General features: G+C 37.2%; 1 protein-coding gene across 3 annotated transcripts in view; it reads right to left on the bottom strand.

Annotated features, from left to right (window-relative positions):
* TTC29 (tetratricopeptide repeat domain 29) overlaps positions 1–21,806 on the bottom strand; it is a 137,611-nt gene extending 115,805 nt beyond the window's left edge. For 2 of the 3 annotated variants that reach the window (XM_064510783.1, XM_064510784.1), the window contains exons 1-3: positions 21,702–21,806; positions 18,584–18,680; positions 14,600–14,683 (exon numbers count right to left, since the gene is read on the bottom strand). In XM_064510783.1, coding sequence (XP_064366853.1) covers positions 14,600–14,683; positions 18,584–18,680; positions 21,702–21,783 — 263 coding nt within the window. In that variant the 5' untranslated portion in view covers positions 21,784–21,806. Of the gene's footprint in view, positions 1–14,599; positions 14,684–18,583; positions 18,681–21,420; positions 21,522–21,701 lie in introns of those variants that run through there. The other variant, XM_064510785.1, reaches the window with a different exon arrangement.
* Positions 21,807–23,154: the final 1,348 nt, after the last annotated feature.

Genomic DNA, 23,154 nt, shown 5'->3' on the forward strand with positions numbered 1-23,154 from the left:
CTCCAGGAAAACGATAAGGACCTAGATGTGCTAATTTTATTTTGTAATTTCTACTTAAGTTTCCAAATTGTTTCCAAAACTGCCTTTTTGGATTAAAATGTATTTAACTGCAAATGCTCAATCTTTTAAAGAAATACGGAATTCTGAAAACTGAGATTTACACCATATATTATAAATTCAGATGAATCTCATACTAAACAATAGCCTAATGAGACTAATACTTCTAGCTTAAAAAGAGCTACTGCAATTCTTTAACAAGTCTAATAAGAATGAAAATGGTGTAAACAACTTCTTAGCTAGATATCCATGGAATAAACAGAAATATAAGATTTAATAAGTGAATAAGCTGTGCTGTTTATTTCCTATTTAATACTATTAAAATAAAAAACCATAAATTATTACACAGATGCAGATGAATCCTGCATATGTATTTTTCTTACATTTCAATTGCAGAGCTGAACAGAAAAATATTACATGATTCTAAAAGATACATGACATGATTTAGGCTAGACAGTACTGAATTTATTTTTAATATATAAGTAGGTGTTTTTCAAGATTTAAAAGCACACATACACACATGCAAGGGAAAATATATAATGATTCCATACCAGAAAATATTTGCAACATTTCTTTTCTAAAAGTAAATGAGAAATACCTTTAGACATTTAAAATTTAATTTGTCAGAATATGCTATAATTGGAATATATCAGATTCAAGATATACAGCTTCAAAATACTGTGCAGATATTACGTTAATATACTACAATGCATTCTCTACTCTTTCTTTTTTCTTTTTTACATTTCTATTCAACTGAAAGAAAGTTGAAGAATAAAGGTAAAAAATTTCTACCAACTTGCACAGGCCTAAGACTGAAACCTAGAGCAATGTAACTCAAAGCAGTGGAATCACAATCTGTATAGCTGGCACAGATGCACATTTATTTATTCATATAATGTGATATATATATTTATATGTGTGTGTACGTGTATTACATGAGTAGATATATTAGGAGTAAGTAAGAAAGGACGCTAAAGCATAAAAGTGACTAATCAAAATGTCATTTAGTTAATTTTTAACACTGCATACTAGCTGAGCACAGTACCAATATTTATATAAACACAAATATTGTGTCCATGTAACATATTTGCTGCAGATCAATGCATTTTCCTTGAGGTGAAAGCACATTTTCCCCACAAACATAATAATGTTAATAAACAAACCAATACATTTACACACAGAAAAATAAGTCAGTTTTTTTTTAATTTGTTTCACCATTGTTTTAAAAAAAGCCCATGTCAATTAAATTGAAGTAATGCTGAAATAATCATATAGTACAGACCACACCTTTTTCTCAGGCAAGGATAACTGTGTTTATAACAAATAAAGAAAGAAGCTGTCTACTGCAGACATTCAAATTTTAGAGATAAATATAAAGAAAAAAGATAAAAGTTATCTTACGAAGTTATATCTAAAAACAGAAAATACTTGAAGAGTAAAATACTACATTTGTGTCCTTAAGTTACTGTTACATATAAACTGTAAATGACTGACCATACATGAAGGATAAAATAGGGATAGAAATGAATGATATTATGGGGATGAACAATATATCATCTAAGAGCCTGACACTGCAACAAATTCTGAAATCGCTTCAATCATCATAGTGGTTCTGGATGAAAATGCCAGCATTATTTTTCCAACACACGGTGCTTTTGAAAAGAGGAGGAGTAGTGCAGGTGACAGAAGCAAACTTTTCATTGTATCTTCAAATAATCTGTAACTACTCAAAGTGATCGCTTGTCTTCGCATATTGCATCTTTATAATACCATGCAATATGTAAAAGGAGAGATTAAATGGAAGGACTCATGTTTTATATGTGAGGATTATTTTATTCCTAATATCAATGTCAAAAACTGATATTTAATTAAATGCACATAACTTATTTTATAAAAACCATTAACTTTTACTCTGTGTTTCTACTACATTAATAAAACAGTTTATGCTAAACCTTTTGAACCTTAGTACCTAACAGAATAATTATGACATATTATTAAGCCGGTAAGTTTATTTTTCTACACTGCGTCCACGCCAATTTGGGGTTTCCTTTGCACAATTAGGTTACTTGGAGAAGCGAAATGGAAAAAGATTGGTCTTTTACTCGGTTAAAGGGGCGACTTTCAAGAGGTTTGATGGTCTCTGGGGGCATCTACCGGGCGTCGGGAGAACTGCGCTCGGGACGCGTTGATCCTGCGGCTGCCAGTGCAGCAAGACGGGGCTGCAGAACAAAGGACGGCACCAGCCCCGCTCCCCTGCGCCGCGCGCGGCCCGCACGAGGGGCCAGGCGCCGGGGCTGCCCTGGGCGCAGCGGCAGCCACCCGGGCTCCCCGCGACCAGCGCCCGGCGGCGCAGCGCCGACCCGCCGCGCACGCACTTGTACCAGCCCGGCTGGACGGGCGCCTGGTTTTGAAACGTTACCTGTGCTTGATTCCACAACTGAACGGTGGGGCGAAGACAGCCCCGAAGTCGTCTTTCCCTTTTGAGTGACCGCGCGTGCGTGTTAGGAGAAAAAGATTTTAGATCTATTTTTAAAAACGAATTATTTTTACATAAAATATGGGACATACCTATGCATTTAACATTATGCTTAAAACAAAGAGACTGATTCATCTGCTCGTAATTTAGAACAGTGGATTTAAGGGTTTTTTTAATCCATAAATTGCAACAGATGAAGGACCTAATTCTTAACACAAACACAGGTGATGCTAAGTCTACTGTTCATCTCTGTAACCCTCCTCTCTGTCATTACTGAAACCTGGCTGATGTTAGTAGGTGTTTGTTTGCACAGGCTTACTAAAACACTGACAAGGAGGTCCACTTAGTGGACAGTATTTTACAGCACGAGGTGCAGAACAGTTCTGTGTGTGCATTGGTGCTTGTGTGCGAGGAAGAGATCAGAACATTTTTCAATACAAAATAAATAACCAGCAAAAGCTAAAGTTACCATTTTAGTGGCACCATAAAAATGATTTTCATATAGAGTTTAACACTACACTGGTGGAAGCAGCTACTGAATGTGGATCTGTGAGCTTGAAAAAGCACGGCTATTGTTAACATACCAGTCCTTTAAATACACCAGGATATTGCTACAGGCATTTTACTTTTCTTACACTATACAGCTACTTGCATAATTTTCTTATACGGATTTCTTTCATTATCATTATTTTTCTAAGAACACCTCCAGTGATACTGAGGAATCTGACTTAAGCATAGAAACACGATTCTAATCTTTCTTCACCAGTATAAAAATTAGAAATACTAATCTTCACTGAGGCTAATGAAATCACACTATTGTTGCAAACCCAGGGAGCTTCCTATGCTATTGTATTGTACCTTTACAAGAATCTTAAGCAAAACCTAGAGATCAAGGCAGTACTATCCCACGTTCCTTTTAACTCCAAATCCTACGCAACAAGGCTATTTGCATTCTACCCTTCACATTGAAAGAGAGGAAAGAAAAAAGAAATTAAGCCAAAAGACTTACACTGCTATTAAAAATAATCAAAATAATCAATACATCATAACAGAATTACTTGTCACGAGCCTAATTTATATACCACATACCTGGTACAGTCAATTACAGTTTTATGCAATTACATGCAGAATCAGTGCAAAAGGTTACCATTTTCAGCTGAGAATTTTCTTTTTCATATCAGGGTTCATATCTTTCAATTTCCTAAGATTTAGTAAGTACTACAGGTTAACACCAGCTGCTGATTCTTCTACAAGTGCATGGTAACAATCACATCTGTAACGCACCAAATTGGCATGGAGTAAGCAGTGATACAATATAAAATATTACAGTGTACTTACAGTGTAAAATAATTACTGTACCAAATATTACACTCCTTAAAAACTGTACTGAAATAGGTTTCATCCACTTGGGATTTCCTTCTGTAGTTGGCAAGTCAATAACTGATATAAATGCCTCACATTAGGATCACAAAATTAGGCAAAAAAAAAAAAAACTTTTTGCCTGAGTTTATTTAAACAAATATTATATTTCCTGTTTATAAAATTACAGGAAAATGAAAATTACATGCAGTAAGCTACTTTGTGCTTAACCTATATGAAAACACACACAGTGTAAACAAGGAGACATCAGAATTGCCTCACTAAAATTTGAAAAGTATGTGCATTAAGTAAAAACAAACAGAGAAAATATTGCAAAGCCAAGCATACTATAAGGGTTAAAACTTTCAGGGTGCTTCTTCTAAGAATCAAAAGAGGAAAATTATTATTTAGTTATAGCTGGACCCCCAAAGCAAATGATTTTGTAACACTGTTAATAATCAACATCTAACATAAAGTTTACACTTTTGCTGAACATAAAAAGCACTTACACAAATACTTAGCTGCAAGCTAGGTATGTAACCATAAAGTAGGATTATTATAGCAATATACAGTCTAACTGCCTAAAGATGTATGTATTTATATATGAAAACTGAAAGATTTCATCTCTTTGGCATTCAGTGATGCAAAGAGCTAGGTTACAGTGGTATAAAACTGTGTACTTGCGCTGTTGCAAACCACCAAAACTAGGTACACACCTAACTTGGAAACATATCTGAGTCGTCTGAGTATTTGAGCTCAGTGGATAAATGTATATACTTTTACGTAAGTAGTTTGGTGAGTCAAGCCCTCACTGGGCCAGCGTATTCAGCATATTTGCACCACATACCGCAACTGATACAAACCTATTTAATTGATTCAGGGCACTGCCCCCTTTAATCCTAGTTTAAAGGCTGTCTGCTTAAATACTTTTCTTTTAATAAAATATTTACTGGATAGTAATATCTTATATTGTAGAATATAGTAATCTCATTAAATGAAAGATGTGAAAGTACAGTAAACGCTATTAAGTAGTAATAGCTTACACATCAGAATTTTTGATTACTAAGGCTGAGAATTAAGTGGTTGGGGGGGGTGCATGTGTTCCAATTCCAAAATATAAACTTGAAATACCTAATTTCCTAATATAAAAAGCATAAATTTCCTTCAACCAAACTCTCAAATGTTATAAAAAGAACTCCATACTCTAAGTAATAAAGAAAAAATACTGCATTTGAATTTGTACATATAATTATAGGGAAGAACATCTCCCTGGAATTACTTCGATAACAATTCAGATAATTTTTAAGTATGAAACTGTTCATGGATCTATGTATTCAGAACTATTAATGAAAAGCTGAAAATAAAGTGTATCAGAAAATATATAGGCAGTTTATACCATATACTTCACCAATATATAGGTACAATAACTGTCAGCATAAATAAGACAGCAATTTTCACATTATATTACAGTCTACGACTGTAATCAAACAACACATTTACGTAAATCACGTAATCAAAAGCAGATGCAGAACCTGTCAGTAACATCCTGCAATGAACACATATTTTGGTCTCTCTTCCTTTTGTTCAAGGCTATGCTGCCACTTTAATACTACATAAAATGAAAAATTAATCAATTATAAACATCAAAGGATGACACTTAAAATGAATGTAAGTACTGGAATAATTAAGAATACTCATTAATACAGAAAATGGAAATATAAATTTAGAAATGAACTTCTAGCATGTTCTGTCTCTAAACATAAATGCTAGGAAAGCTTTAAAAATAAAGACAAAAGTGCTACACTCATAAAAATGTTCTTTATACAACAGTGCACAAACACCTGTGATCATTACCTACTATTTTAAGCATAATTGGAAAAAAAAATCCTCATTAATCTTTCTGCTTTCCTTTCTAAATTATGTTCACTTACAAAAAGTAATTCCACCTACATTTTTATAGACTATTATTTATCAAAAGCAAAGTATTTCTTAACTTTTCCCCTTTATTTCAGAGCTGATCTAGTAGACTAAGAGCCAGGAACTTCACAGTTCGGAACCCTTTTCCTTTCCCTTACACGATATTGGATAAGTCATTAAATTTCTCTGCATGTTTCTTTCAGTGCGTAAAATTCTGTTAGAAAATAATAATGATAGTTACTGACTTACTGTATCTTCTCAAGCTGAAGCTATGGATTAGCATAAAGCACTATACAAGGTTATGCATTTATTATCATGCTATTGCTATGCACAGTTTCCCCAGTATTTTTGCATCTGTTTATGATATCAGATTCAAGTCCCCACTAGAACTTACTCAATAGTCTAAGGACAAACACACCACACAGAGATTAACTAAAAGGGAAAGAAAAAAGAGGATTTTACACAGTTGCAAAACATTCACTGTGAGAATTACTAGGAAGTCATGATTATACCAAGGCAAATTAGACTGTCTTTCTTTATTTCAGACTCTTTTTGTATGTTGCAGATGCTTCATCTCTGTGGACTGTTTTAAAAATAGAAGTCAGTTGTGTACAGCTTGTACATTATCTTCAGTACTAAATATTGTCAAACTACAGAGAAATGAAAGCACTAGAAAACTGTAAGACCAAACTTAGTAAAAACAACAAGTTACATAAAAAAGAAAAACTTCAGCTCACTGTGTTCTTCTTTATTAAAGTATGTCATGTATTTTATCTTTGCAAGAGTTTGATGAGTTTTTGCAAGTAAAATTCTGTTTCCTCTATACTTGCTAATAGTCATGAGAATCTGTAGTTTGCACCTTCCCATTAAAAATGTATTGTATTTTTTGAAATTATTCACCCCGCCTTTTATCCAGATCATGTCTTTGAAAGGAGGAAGTAGATAATAAATGGAATAATTCATGATTTCCCATTAAATATGAAACTTTCTTTTGCAGAGTTTAGAAAATGAAGTTCTACATAATGTACAGAAGTTGATTAGAACTTTTTTTAACCTTTTCAAGAAAAACCTTTCACATTACACAAATGCACAGAGAAGTTTCTTCAGGAAAGGCAAACCATTCACTTCCCACACAGTTCTTTAGATCACTGTCTAATTACACCAGATCTTATGTTTACCAGGCCTGAAATTCACACAGATCATTCATTTGACCAAAAATAATGTGTGCCTCTAAGTACTAAAGTCCCTTTTTGAAAGCTGTTTAATAAACATTGAATCCTGATCATGACAAGGAAGATTGTTAGGAATTATTCAGACAGAAAAAATACATATTTAAATAATATTGTGAAAGCAATAGCAAAGAAATTTAAAATTTATCAATCTGTTCAATAAGTAACTTGTGCCATTTCCCTCTCCACGAGTATCACATCAGCTGGGAGTTTGGGACAGAGGGCCTTAATTTAAAATTTCTTTTATTATGAAAGGATACTTTTTTATTTTTGAATTTCCCTTTTCCATATTTTTTGATATTTAAAAATGAAAAAATATCCTCATAAAATGTAAATGAGTTGACACAACTTTCTACCACTTCTAAACCACAGTAATGTAACCAAAGAGGGTCATAAGGTGTTCATGTTCATAGGCCAAATCCAAAGACTGACATCAGCAAGAACAGTAAAATCTTTCTGGGACCTGAATATGGAAGCAAAAGAGCAGCTGACTTTGTGCTCTCTTTTACTGCTATGTCCTTCTTTAGCTCCCTGGAGCTCTCTTCTGTCTCTCTGTTGTGCATAGAAGAAGTGGAAGCAGCTTGAATCTGTGCACCACTAGAGTAAATCCTGTGCAATCAAGGGCTGAAATACAAGAGGAAAGCAGAACACCTGCTACACCTGCACCTACACATTAACTGATCTGGATCTTCAACTGCCTTTTGCAAGCTTTTTTGTAATAGCAGTTGCCTCTCCTCCTTCTTTGCCTTAACCCCACACTAACAACATAGTTTTCCCCACCTTTATCCTTAGCAGCACCCCTGCCCCCTTGGGATCTTCACTTCATATAGCTTTGCTTCCTAATGAATTTTGTGGAGGATGCCCAACAAGCAAATGGTCAAAACCCATCTGATAACACAAAAATTCCCAAACCTAAATGAATTTTATTACATATGTCCAAAGTGGTAAGTCTCCTGTGAAGATCTCAGGTTGTGAGAAAGAAAACTTACCAATATAATAAGCTTGTTAATGGACAAAAGGTCCCAATCTATTTGTTGCGGAAAAGATGCCACAGGTCATCTATGAAGTCATGTTACTGATCTTCTTGATAGAGGTGACAGCAGCTAAAAAATCTGGAATAATCAAAAACCCATTCAGGTATTTGTATTCAGCTTCCTTAAAAAAAGAGTCCGTCAACACAGAAGGATAAAACTAAGTCATCTCTAGAAAAACAAGTAAGACTACAACTGAATCCTGAAACTCTTGTGATTTAAACAACCTATACACAGAGGACAAAATCACAAGAAGCTGAGTCTAATAGTATGGCTTACTATTCTATCATGGCTACAATGAAAATAGGAATAAATAACTCTTCAAACTAGACAGCTGTTTGAGGAATCTCTCCTCTCCATCAGCCCACAAACTCCATTCTTCTTCCTTATTGGACTCTCCAGATCACCCTGGCCTCTAACAAGGTGATGACTTTAGTCTTGGACAGACTGGGTTGAATATTCAAAGATCAACTGGTAAGAGAGAAATCTCAGTTACTTCCTCATACTTATCTTGAACACTAATATATAATCCCACATTAATTATCTGAAATCTTGTCTTCTTAACTCTATGTAGCTGAGATTGACATTGAAAATAGCAGGCACTCTTTTTATTATTATTATTAAATCGTCCCTTTTAATTCTCTCCAAAATATACTGTATTCAGTGAAGAATGGAAAAATAATCTTCTGCCGTATGGTACTAACATAAGATTTAGAATAGATGCCAGGTCATTTTTGTTCCTGACCTGCCTGCTTCTGGTAGAAACACTGCATCAGGAATTAGTGTCCAAGAGATATTCTCTCTGATATCTTTTACAGCTTCTAAAATTCAACAGTTATCCAGTGTGGGATTTGGCAGATAAAATGTACATGTCTACATCTGAGCTTATCACCCTTAGCTCTCTATACAGGCAATGGCGAGAAAGAGGTATCTCAAAAGTGCTATTTGCCTTATTTTAAAGCGGTTGTCCGAATCTTAAAAGATGGGGCTCATCTGATCAAATAATTTATTCTTATTTCTTTCTATTGACTATAAACGGTGATTAATCAGTCAAATGGATCTAAATTAAACTTGGCTGGTCTTTTTGCAGAGAAGGACAATGGCTTACAGAAGCAAAGAATTACTGCTGTATTCATTGGTCTTCATTCCTAAAGAAAAAACAGTATGTTCTAGCTCTCTTATACTTGCAGGTTGTCTTCATCAAGAAGCACCAATTTCTATAGCTGTTGGATCAATCCAAAAATCGTAAAAACACAATACAGACTCCAATAGTAAAATCACTCCTTGTGCCTCAGTGCAGATGATGAGAACTATGTGACTGAAAATCATGAAGTTCACGATTTTCTTCCAAAAGTCCATAATCTAAGGGACATGTTTACTACTTTCCTTCCTTTCAAATTAACACAAAGGTATTTGATAAAATATGAAGATGCTGAGGAAAGATTCCAAAATTTGGAGGCCCCACACAGCCTTCTGCAGAATTCCAACATCATAATTCATTGGAAAAAGCAAAGCAAAAGAATGTCTTCTTTCAAGTCTCTACTTCTTGGAAATAAACCCCGCAACTTGAAGGATACTGTTTTCTACAGAAGACCACACTCTGGATACAAAAGCTGCAGAACACGGAAATCCTTTCACCTTCCTAAAGAAAATGCTGCAGAAACCTGTGAGGAGTCAGAGACCCACCTGTATACAAGCTGCAAAGTACTTTAACGATTGATCTTGCCAGTATTATTTGAGATGGCAGGCATGTTGCTCTGGGGGGCCACAGCCCATCTGGAAATGAAAGCCTTTGCCTCTTTGTGTCCAAGATAACCTTTAAATGGACCAGCCTTCTTGTGAATTCTAAGCAGAACAACCCCCAGATCTCAAAAACATCTGATTCAATATATATATACAATGATGTCTCCTGCCTGGACAACTTGGATCAGAGTATGTCTTTACTGACAAGTTTATCACAGTAAGCTTTCCATAACACACTGATCCACCTCCTCACAAGACAGAAAACACAAATACTATTGTTTTTCATATATAGCTCAGCCATACTTACTTTATATATTATTTAGATGTCATCTGACTACAACTGAGTCTAGAGAGAGGACACTAGGAGGATTCTAAGTCCATTCTTTGATTCACAGAAATACACCTAGTAAGATCAGCAATGAAATATTTTCACGTTACTACTAACTGAGACTGTTCCTCTCATGAGAAAGATTTCCAAGTCTCTCTAGTCTTTAGGTTTTGATGATAAGGTCTTCTTTGGATGGTTTTCACTCGTATTGAAGGGAAGAGAAGAGAACTGTTGCTTGATCATTCTGGCCCCGACAAAAGAAATTAGGAAACAGGAACAACATTATCCAATTCTGGTAATTTGGTATTCTAAATGGTAACCTAAATACCGATCTAGGCTCCAATCTCATTTGAAGATTCTGTTCTTGAATAAACCTTTTAATGAAAAACACCTTACTTCACACTTCATCACGAGCTTTGTGACTCCAAGATCAGCCATAAGGATAATTTTCAATTTTTATTGCACCTGATTTTGAGCCATTAAAATGTGGTGAATCAAGACCAAAACCAGAAACTATCAGGGAAAGCAAACTGGAAGCCAGTGAAGTCAGCCAACTTCCTTGTAAGCTTATACAAGCCTAATCCTGTAGCAAGAAAGCAGTCACATTCTGCATTAATGGGAACCTATACTGTTTCCATTTTCAACTTCTTGCAGGACACTTCTGATTGCAAGTTACAGTCTTAGAGAAGGAAAAAAAGCTGAATAAAAAAACAAAGCAACATCTAGCTTCAATATAAATATAAAGTACTATCTTTCTTTAGCAATGGTTTTCCTCTTCTATCATATCTGCCTGGGTCAAAAATTATTACAAAGAAAAAAACCTAAAAATACCTCTGCATTTTCCCACAGATAGCCAACATTATAACACAAGTGCATTTAAAAGAATTCTTATTTGCTGAAGTTTGGAATAGTATACAATACTTATAACAGAAGGATAACTGCAACCTTCCTTTTTTTCATCAAATATGAAGAAATTAGCTTATCTTAATTTTAAAGAATATTGCTTAACATATGATTTCAAGAAACAATTTTAAAGAGCATTGCTTGTTTCCATAAATGGGCTACTAACCGTAAGATTCTTTATAAACGATAATACAATATTATCTGCCTAATATATTTATTTAGGGTATTTAACATAAAGCAGGAGTGTTACTATGAGAATTTGTCTTGACAAGATAATGACTTAAAACAATTATTTAATTAATCTCCATATGAGCAAATTGCTTGAAAATATTGTACTTTTTAAGTGGTACAATAATCAATCTAATCTTAGTAGCTATACTATTGGTACACTAGTCAACTTTTCCACACAGAAATTCCACAGGTTTCTCTCATTAGCATGATGTACCAATTATCAGCACAGAGGATGCAGGACTCATGACACCTAATTTGAGAATTCATGCATCAGTACATTCTAACACTAATAAATATGTATTGAAAAATACAGTACCACTGACCTGCATGTGCATAACTGCTGTCAGCACAAATGGGAATGAATATTATTTACTTTAGTTCAAAAAAATAAACTTCTGTTAAAAATACTGATAACCCAATTTGTTGACTCAACTCTATGATGTTATCACACTGGTTAAAACTGTATGCTTTCTACTCCAATTTTAAAACATTCTCAGTGATCATGATTTTTTCCTGGGGGAAAGAAACCTTGATCATACATGATTTAAAATTTGGACAAAGTTTATTTAGGGAACATATTTTAAAGTATCTTAACAAAGTAACAAGTATTTTTGTGGCACAAGAAAAATATTCCATCCTCTTATATAGAAATATAATAATCTACTTTTGGAAGGGAAACAATATTTAAAAACGACACAGCAGATTGTAAACCATTTCTCACACTTTTTTAATAAAAAGCATCTGTTGCATGCTGAGGCATACAAAGCATAACATTGATTTCAGTGAGATCATTTACAGATATAGCATTGCCTTATTTTATAAACTGGTTTAAAATTATATTTGATGCATTTAGTTTTTTATAACTAGATTAGCCTAGTACTAATATAGCTGTGTAGCTGCTAGTTTGTTATCATTTTTTTGTTCCCAAATTATTTTATCAGGTTTATGGAACAGCCATTGGAAAACCATATGCTATGGAAATCTTGTAACTCTGTAGTTATGATCAATAACAAATATTCGAAGAATAATTAAATACACAGAACATGCATGTAATCTTTTAAAAGACATACTTAAAACATCTGGGTAGAAATAAACCAGAAGACATATGGTATTTCAGTTTTAATTTCTTAAGAGGCTTCGATAACTTTGGAAAAATGACATATTATGAAACATGAAGAAAACTTACAGTGGAACCCCTCTTTGTCTGCATACTGCAGAACAGATGATAAAATTCCCTCATGATTATGGATTTCTGTGCCAGTTTCCTTTTCTGCAACCTCCAGACTCTTTCGGAGTTTGGCTACAGGAAGAAAAATCTTAAAGAGGTGGCATTTTTTTGTTTTTTGGTTTTTTTTTTTTTTTTTTTTTTGCTATTATAAAATAAAGCAGTAAAAGGCTGACCTGATCAAATCAGAGCAGTAAAATACACTTGCAAGCCCTAAGGCCTTCCTAAAATAGCAGTGACTTCCTGTATAATCACAGAGGAAACACTTCTGTCCCTAGCATGGTCAGTACACTGCGGAGATCCACTGGGGCTAAAGACAGAAACAGTTTTTCTTCATTGGTAAGTGTCGCGGATGAGTGAGGAAAGTCAATCTGCAACAATTGTAGCATATCGACTACAGCAGCACTGTATAGCCGTTACAGAGCAAGGGTGATGATGAAGGGATGCATTTATTTCTGTGCTTGCTCCCTGTGGTTTGGTATTTCTGCCCCCTTCACAGCGAAATGATGTTACCCTTACTTTGCTCAGGACCCTCTGACAACACAGCGTTTGCTGGGGACAGATCTGTTCCTTACATTGGTCCAGTTCACGTAGACTGTGTCCGAGTCTCAGCCCAATCTCAGCTACCTTCTCTTTAACCAAGGCCATCTAAACCAGCTATTACACTCAGCATGATTAGCATGACAGCACGATCAGCAAGGGCAACTGTCTCACCACAACCACATGTACTGACGGAACGGCAATGCAGCGCTTCCCGCCTGTCCTCCCGACTCACTTTCCCCCCACTGCAAGGCTGCTCTCTCCCATACACCATGGCCACCATAACAGAATCTGTCAAAGAGAAACAACGGGACAAATTCCACTTTGCAATCCCTAGGATGACATATAGAGAGGGTCCTACGCAGACCCATCACTGCACCAATCTTTAGTTCATCATCCTCCGACCTAATCCTAATTCAAATAAAAGAAGTGGGGCATGAGTATACTTTAAATAGATTGCCCTCCTAGGCCACCAGACTAGATACATTACAGGCTTTGTGCTGACAGTCTAAACACGTTAGCTTTATTATGTTACCATTGTGAAAACAGAGATGAACCAGACGTACTCCAGTAAACGAAAGGGGGTCTGCTGGCTGATTATTAAATGGTATGGTTTTACGACATTGTTAAAGTTATCCTCCCTAAACATTTTAAGAGTAACAACTTAAATTCAATAATTTTCTATATTTTAATTAGAGACCATTTCAAGAAAGGTTTGAAGGTACATTCTTAGGCTAAGGAAGGTGAAAAACAAGCACGTCTTGCAAGAGACTGGCTGGTTGAATTCCTGTCTGATTGACAGAAAGTTTTTATGCTGCAAGAGTGATGTTGCAATATTAATTGTTAAGGTGCCTAGAGCCCTTGTATATGCATCTTTTTATTATTTAAATATTGAAATAAATAAACCATCTCATTTAAGCTACCAGCAATTCAGATTTGTTAGAATTCTTTCATTAATTTTGATGGTGCTGAACCCAGATCTGTTAAAAGACTCCAGAAAAATAAGTCAGTCGGTAGTCTCTTGTAACTTCTCAATGTAAATACCTCAGCTGTAAGAAATCAAAAGTTATCTAGATTGCTTTCATTCACTGCGTTTTTAAATAACTAATGGCATATTAAACTTCACTGCAGAAGTCAGCATTTGGGCTTGGCTAAATAATAATTCAAGATTACAAGAACATGCATTTTTGTACACTAAGCTTCAACCCCAGAGGAGATATACTAGAGGCTCAAAAAAAAAAAAAAAAAAAAAAAAAAAAAAAAAAAAGCACAATTTCAAATATAATTACTGACACAATCTTAACTATAATGTTACAAACATGATATAATACTTTGGAAAATATAAGAATTAATAAAGCCAAGGAGTTAAATGCTTTGATATATTTAAGATCAGGAGAAACGAACCATCATTATTTAATATCAACTTTAATTTTTAAATGCCAAGTTCCACTAAAAAGGGTAGGGCCTAGGGAACTTTAAATTTAAATCATTATGATGGCTAGAAACAAAGGAAACAATAAACTTCGTGGATGTTCAAATGCCTCAAAAAAGCCAACTTACGCAGCAGCTTCTTGTTTTGACAGCCCTTTGATATTCTTCGCCAAATAATCATCTATGCCATCTTTGTCTTTGATCAAATGAACCCTAAATTTAAATGAAAAAAATTAAAAGAAACACTGTGAGGTGCTGATATAGACTTCTGCAGCATATATAATATATTAGCATTGCCAAGTAGAGCTAAACACTGAAATATTGACAAAGTAATGTATCAGACAGATTCTATAAACACATACAAATATCTTTTTTTTTTTTTTTTGGTCTGTAGCTCTTTTAAATCTTTATTTTTGCAAGAAAACAGAGTTGATACCAGCTTTTAAGGACCTGTTTATCCAAGATTTCTACCCAAACTGCAGGAAATTTTATATTAGCTAAATCAATATTAATTGATTAAGCTATCCACATTCAAACTGTTTTGTAAATCAGAGCCATTACATTTTTGCATTTTCAGTACATATCAGACAGAGTGGTCTGATCTGTTCTGTATTTAACTCTCAAAATTAAAAAAAAAAACCCTCATACCTATTTTCCCTTGTGCAATGCAGCTATTCTCATCTTTCTACAATTTGAGCAGAATATTCCAAAAGGTGGTTCACTAAGAGGGTAATCCAAAGGGCACTACAATATTATTATTATAATAACATTCCTACAAACTTCAGGGTGCATGGATCTAATCCTAAAATTTGAACTGTACGTCATTTCAGCTTTCATTTCAGCCATCATCTCTTTGCATCTCCACTGATAATCAAGGAATGCCTTGCGTTTTAAAGAATAACATGCACTTACTGCATAAAGTGAATTTAAATAGATTCTGATATCCCAACAGTAGAGAACAATACCTTTATAAAAGTAATGTGAATTTCCTTCTTCTTCTTCTTTTTTTTTTTTTTTTTTAAGAGAGCATGAAGATCATCTGGTTAATGTTCAAAAAGTTCAACACTAGTGTTGCACACAAATCTCTCTCTCCTTTCTCTGTCTGTATTATCCTGCTGTCTTACAGGGATGAGAGTAAATACTTCTCATAATGTTAAGCTAATATAAGCATGGTGCTCCTTATTGCTCCGAGAATAGCAAAGACACTTGATGAAGTTCATTTAACTGAAAACCAAATAGCAAAGCAACATCGAGATATTGTGACACTTCTGTATTTAAAACAATTTAACGGTGAAAACTTCTGGCACAAATAGGGCTTTTAAATTTGTTCCAGAATTTACTACTGAGCTGCACCAACAAATGCTCACGCTTTCATGTAGGACATAACACACCTATATGACTTACTGCTGACTATAAAAAGTAGACTTAGTAGATAGTGCCATAAAACTCAGTTATAATCAATATGAAAGTTTTCACACCAAAGTAGTCACAATCTAGGAAGAGCTATAATGTCATTAGGATAATGAAGTTAAGGCAACTACTGTATATTTTAAAATGACGTAAAATATTTTCCAAGATGCTGTATGTTTATATCAGGTAACCAAAAAAAAAAATTTGAAAAAATATATTTCTGAGTAAACAAATACAAAGTATTCAGCAGACAAAAGAATAGCTGACCTTTGCACTTTAAGACTGCAAAAAGGACCTCTTTTCACATAACAAGCATATAGAGAACACTCAGGATATAGAGGACAAAAAGAGTTCTAAAAATTCCAAACCGAAGTCAATGAGCCAATGACAACAAGCAAATTTATAGGCAGCACTGACATCTAGTTGCAGCTTAATCTGTACTGCAGCTAAAAATATTCTCAAACTGGAATACTGAAAAGCCTAATGCTGTTGCACTATCTCCTCAGATATATTTCAATATTAAACAATCAGGAAAAATCCCCCAGAAGCATATACTATTTAGAATGTCACCTGCCTTATAGTCAGGGTAAAAATTGCTGAATTTGAGTTGGGAATTTAAAGAAGTTCCCTCTAACTTAAAAAAAAAAAAAAAAGAAAAAGACAACTACTGTCAAGGGGAAAAAGACCCAAAAGAAACTTTTAAACCAATTACTGTTTACGTAAGATCTACAATACCGTGTATTGGACTCACAAGACTACACAGTCATCCAGCATAAAGAATTTAACAGAAATTACTGAATTACTGAAACAGTAAAAATTTATTGCAGGCCCTGGCTGATATTATCAGTGATGTTAATGTAGCAACAACATAGAAAAGACAGACAGACTACAGAAGAAATTTCCCTCACCTCAATTATTATTTATAATGGCTTGTTATATGCAACAAGAATTAAAAATAAGAAAATGACTAAAGGTGAAAAATTGATACTGTGACTTAGAACGGACACTGTTTCATAACAGAGAAACAAGGTAAAGACAACACTCTCTAAGATGCATTGTTTCTTTTCTTCCGGAAGTTCTCACTTGCTTTTCCCAACTTAGTTCAGCTTTACTTCTTCAGTGCTCCCATGATGACTCACACCACATTTCATAAATAGTTTATCTAAAAATCTTCTTCACCTGTAAATTGGATTCTATTTCATTTTAAATCACTCTCTTCCTTATTAAAAACAAATATATTTTAATCCAGTGGGCAGCTAGCCCACAGTTAGCATTTTACACCACCTGTTCTTATAGCTACTTGTCTTATACAGCAAAAAGAAAAGCGCTAATGATTGTTACTAGAAATAGACTTCATGATAAATTACACCTGACTTTTTAATCAAAGAACAGAACAAAATAAAAACAATCATACAAAGCATGAAGGACAAAACCAAACCGATTCTCAAAACTTCCTATTCCCACTCCATACTCTATTAACTTAGACCGAAGTTTTCTCAACATTCCTTAAAAAAGAAAACGGCAGAATTTGTATTGCTCTAATCAACAGGGATCTACAGCAGGGTCTAGACCATTGCAGAGTCTCACATTTCTTTTTTGCAGATAGGCACAACTTCTCTAAGAATGGTGGACAATGATCTTCTGGAATATGAAACTCTCCAAGTAAAGGAAAGAAACAAACCTCGTTCTGGGACAAATTCTTCAGCAGTGTAATTACCAGAAAAGGTGATGGCTAGAGAATACAGCTCCAGCCATCCTTTCTTTTTTTTTCCTCTCCCCTATTTTTTAAGGTGACATCACTGCATTTCTTTATTCTACCAGTGTGTGAGACGATGCCTATCGGTATAAATCCCTCAGAAAGGCTGTGGCCAAGGACACCTTGTTCCTAGATCCTTGCGGCTTTTAGGCATGGCATGGCATTTTGAGGCATAGAATTCAGCAACTGCTGAATTCTGAGGTGCCTTGGACCTTTGAACCCAAGGCCTATGGGGAACACTAGGATTCAAAACAAAACCAAACTGTGAAATGGAGGCAATTCCAGGAAAAACAGCATACATTTTCAGGGTTACAGTTAACTAATGAATATACTTGTGCTATTAAGTAGTGGGGCAGAGTAGTTACTGAGAGACCAGTACTCACCCAGAGAGAGACAAAAGTGTCTGGACACAAATATATGTGAGGAGAACTGAGTGCAACTGACTGGGTAGCCATGCAGGCGTGCGCAAGAGGAAAATGGCTCGAAAGAACTATGGCTCTGCTATATTTCAGCTTAATTCTCTCAGTCATTAAGTACAGTAATTTTTTTTCCAAGCCCAGTTTTATTCATCGTATTTTGAGGTTCAAAAGTGTATTCTGCTCAAATAAAGAAGAAAAAAATCTTGGTTTTCATCTGAAAAAGTACATTTTCAAGGAACTATACTCATATCTATGCAATATAATACCTGCTAATAGGAAATAACTTCCTGCAGCTCTTGAAAGGGTTTTGAAAACTTAGGATGAATTATCTACCTTGCATATAATACATTTCCCATTTTACTCTTTTAAAAAAATTACAAAACAAAACTTTTCTAAGAGCAAGTTTCCTTGCCTTGATTTTTGCATTTTTAAATATTGTAACAAAGCAAACATAATTTTTTGCCTTGGGATAGCTGATTGAAGCTATTCACAGTAAAAATGTTACTCTGCAAGAAAAGAGGCACCTACCTTGCAAAGTCTAATGCCGGGCAAACTGTCTGCTCTATGAACGTGGGATGCCCATGTGGCCTTTGTACGATCACGGGAGGCAACATACTCATTTTAACTAAAGGAAACAAACAAACAAAACCCACATTATTTGAAACCCTATCTTCACAGTGATCCAGTTTCTTATCCTTCTTCTGCTGATTCTCAGTAAACTCTCTTTCACTTCCATTGCATCATGTGTAAAACTGAGCTCCAGTTCCACACAAATCTTTTCAGGCCTCAGCATTACTTCACTAGGACATAATGCGTAGGAACGGTTATGATATTCCTTTCAATGGCTTTCTCTACTTCATTGGGATGCTCTTTATTTGCAGAGGTGTAACTGTTTCAAGAGAGTTGCATGTGATTCCCTATGCTTCCCCAAGCTATTTAGGTCTCAAGTATGAATAATATTTTATTAAATTAATACATACAGTGGAGAAGTGATTGATCATGTGGTGTGTGGTACAACAACAGGCATTATATTAACATTCAAAATAATAAATAATTGTAATAGTAACAACCATTTGAATAAAAATCATAACTAGCACTATACTTACAACACAGGATTTTAGTTAGAACAAAAGCAGAAAGCCCCACAGTTATGTAGAACAGTCTATCTTGTCATTTTGAAATACATAAATGCTAACAGGACTTTTTTGTCATACAGAGCTACTGTGTTTTTTCCCCAAGTATTCAGTCTACACTTCCTACCATTAGAGTTTCAGCTGCCAGTTCCTTCATTTTGCATGTCTGTGATCTGAGGACATTAGCAGCAGGAGCACCCTTACTTTTAAATTTGGTTTAATGTAGGTATTGCATGCCCTGCTGGTAGGCCTCAAGGCACAAACTTTTAATAGGGATGGGAAAACAGAATAAAAAGGGGGAGGGGGATGTTAACTATTTGTTACATTTATGAAAGGAAATTTATTTTGCAGAAATAAATGACTTATACCAATCAATTTAATACTGAACTACATTAAAAGGCAAGCATAGTATTTTATAAATTAGTCTTTCTAGAAAGAAAAGCCATCTCATTGTTGAAATATTTCGCTACAGTTATTGCAGAGTAATTTTTTTTATTCTATTACTTAGAATAGAATAGCAACAGACAACTACTGGTTGAAAAGACAACATTATATGAAATTTACTTTTTGAGTCATTCCTTTAAAATTTAGTACTAATGATAACATTTGTTACAGAACGAAAAATATTACCTATAAATAAACTAATTTACAGTTGGAGTTAAGATTTTATGCACGTGTGTAATGGAAAAAAATAATCAGAATAAAAAAGTATGGGTAATTAATCATTATCAAAGATTATACATCTTACAAAGAATGGCCGGTTTGTATCCAGAAGCAATATAGAAAAAGAAATCTCTTTTTAGGAAGATGCTATTCAGTGAGAAATAGTAATAAAAGTTTGGAACAACAGCATCAAAGATCAGACAAGATGCAAAACCTTCTACAAGTCTCTTATTTTTAAGGCACAGAGTGACCAAAAGCAAGGAGATCATGTCGTAACTGCAGGTGTTGAGCCTGGCAGGCAGGACAGCTGACCGTCTGCAGCAGTGCGGTAGAGAAGGTGTGTGCAGGCACTGAAAGGGGGCCCGGAAAGGCCTGGTAGAGGCACTCCAACCACCAGAGGCTATTGACAGCTCAGTGTACTTTGTAGCATGCCCCAAGTCTCAGGCTCCTGGCTGCTCCCACAATGGACCAGGCTGGAGCATACGGTGGCTCTTCTCTGGCCCACACACTCTGGGTTCCCACCCCATAAAAATCAAGCATGTCATGAGATAGATCGGTGTGCACGCAGGTCTCATGCCAGCATGAAGCACATATGCAGAAGTTCTCCTGACCAATGATTTACAAAGATTAAAACTATTGCATAGTTATATTTCATAGTCAGGGTTTGCTTCAATTGAATATCTACTTCATTTTAATTTCAGAGGTAGGAGGTTGTTTCTGCGTTGCAATGGCTGGTCGTTTTTTCTTACTTCCAGAAGATAATCTACATGTAAACTACAACCACAGAAACACAGAAGATATCAGCGATGCATCCTTCAGGAACGTGCTATTACATTCTCACAGATTTCTCTGCTGATGATTTAAAGACTGGTAAATCTTACTACTTTTTTAAGGTCCAAGCCGCATCATGTATACGTACAGCAAGTCCAGCGCTCACAGAATTCAGTAAAAGACCAGAGAGTGCAGTTTGTTTCTAAAGAAGCGCTATCCTCGGTTCCTCCAGAAAACAGTGGGAATCTTCCCGCAGGCTGGGATCCCTCCAAAGTCCACGGAAGCAAACGGGAAAATGCCAACTGACTGCAATGGCCTTTCCCGGCGTGTTTTGGAAATTCCATTCTTTGCAGCCCAAGTCTTCCCATGCATTTTCTGAGGCAAGCGTAAATCTGACTTGAAGCTGTGAATTTCCCAGGAACGAAAAGAGCCTAAGAATCAGACATGGCTATGCCCAGCTATCTTTGTGGATGTCAGAACACGACTTACAACCAAGCCTTCATTATTCTCAAAGCACTGACACGATGGGAGTGAAAACCCAACACATTTTAAAAATCCATAAAGTCAGGAAGCGACGCAATTAATTCCAAATAACCTGGATGACATCGCGGCCCAAACCAGCATTATTTTTCCTCGTGCTCAACCCATCTGTTGCCCTTACGGCTGCCCACCTCCGGCTACAAGAGGCAAACAGCCCTCAAGCGGGGCTTTACAACCTAAGAGAGAAACATGTTTTTAACCACCCACCCAAGCTCCGCACCCTGAACCCTCGACTCTGGTACAGCGAGGCAGCCTCACCTGCGAAAGGCCACCCAACCTGACCGACCGCTGAGGGGAAGGCGCCTCTCGTCCGGCCGGGGCTGGGCGGGCCGGCGCTGAAGAGCCGCCGCCGCCCGCGGGCGCCCAACGGCCGCCTCGCTGCCCCGGCGCCGCGCGGGCGGGGGGGAGGGGCCCCGCGCCGGCCTCGTGGGCCGCCTCGCGCGGCGGATCGGCCCGTTTTCCCCATTGACGCCTTAAAAACTGGCAGCGTTGTCCCCCGCCCCTCCCCCCGACGGCCCCCCCTTGCCCCAGCCCCTCACCGTCCCGCAGGGCGCCGCGGGGCCCGGCCATGCTCCGCCGCCGCCGCCTGCCGCCTCGGCGGGACGCCCGCGGCCTCGCCATGGCAACGGGGGCGGGCGGCGCCGGGGCCGGGGCCGGGGCCGCCCCGCCGCGCTCCCGCCGCCGCCTTCGCCCTGGCCGGCGTCGCCAGGCGCCGCCGCCCCCGGAGCCTGCGGCCGCCCGAGGTGCGGGCGCTGGGGAGCTGCTGGCGGAGAGGCGCTCAGACCAAAGCGGGACGGAGCTGGCGGGCGGGCGCGGTGCGAAGGCGCCCGCAAAAACGAGAGGGGCGCGGGCGCTGGGCGGAGAGGGCAGGCGGGAGCAGCCGAGCGGGGCCACGGCGGCGGTCTGGGGGCACGGCCCTACCTCAGGCTCGGCCAAGCAGCCGGTGGCCGCGGGGGGAGCGAGAGGCTCCGCGGTTCGTTTCTGGCAGAGGCCCGCGGGCCGGGCGACCGCGAGGTCGGGTTGAGACCACGGAAAACGCGGAAGCGGCGAGAAATCAGCACGGCTCGAGGTTTCCAGCACTGCCGTGTCCTCGGTGCCCAAACCAGGGGGGACATTTCCGAAGACCTCGCTGGTTGGATGGAAGCGGGCGCCGTGACTGATACTCCGCCATCCCGTCTGTAAGGGAAATCAGATATGCTCACAAAAAACCGTTCAACTACCCCTTGTAGAAAGACGTTTGTTAGGAAATCAATATACTTAAGCTAACTGAAAGGTGTATTTTCAAGACCCAAGCTTTTGATTGCTTTTTTGGAGCTCAAGTGGGATTGTCTCTAAGAGCCAGATAATTTCCGAAGTGGGCAAGCAAGGAATCAGTGGCACTGTCATACTGATGCTAGTAAGGGTGCTTTGTGGGCCGCCTCCTGGATTGTAGATGCACGCTTACGGAGAACAGGCTTTTTTCTTTCAGGACCTCCCAGGCATGCTTCAGGTCTTTCGAGCAATGGAAGACAGGAAGCAGAAAATCCTGGAGTTAATCTCTAGGTAAGTGGCACACCGTAAAAGGTTTTGGTTTGTGGAATATTTTGTCACTTTATCTTGATGAGAGCACGCTGCCCAGTTTACTGTGACGGCAGAGGAACTATCCTAAAGGACTGATCAGCTAGGGAGTCTGGGTGTTTATAAGACATGGAAATAGGGAAAAGGAACAAATGAGCTTTTGCTAAACACAAATCAAAATGATAAAAGAAACCATAATCGAGATGTTAAAAAATACAAGGTGCAGAGATTTTTCAGTAGCTTGTATTCCGTTGCTGGAAACTTGACACCAGCAGAAGAGGTCATTTTTAGCACAGATTTGACCTGGTTGTTATTGCTAAAACTGTCTGGAAAACTGGAATGTCAAAATCAATGGTTATAATCTATTTTGGAAGGATCAAGTGGACAGAAAGCACTTCATCAAAAATGGCATTACCTGTTTCTGAGTTGATGGCA

This window comes from Dromaius novaehollandiae, chromosome 4, assembly GCF_036370855.1.
Source record: "Dromaius novaehollandiae isolate bDroNov1 chromosome 4, bDroNov1.hap1, whole genome shotgun sequence".
NCBI classification, from domain to species: domain Eukaryota; kingdom Metazoa; phylum Chordata; class Aves; order Casuariiformes; family Dromaiidae; genus Dromaius; species Dromaius novaehollandiae.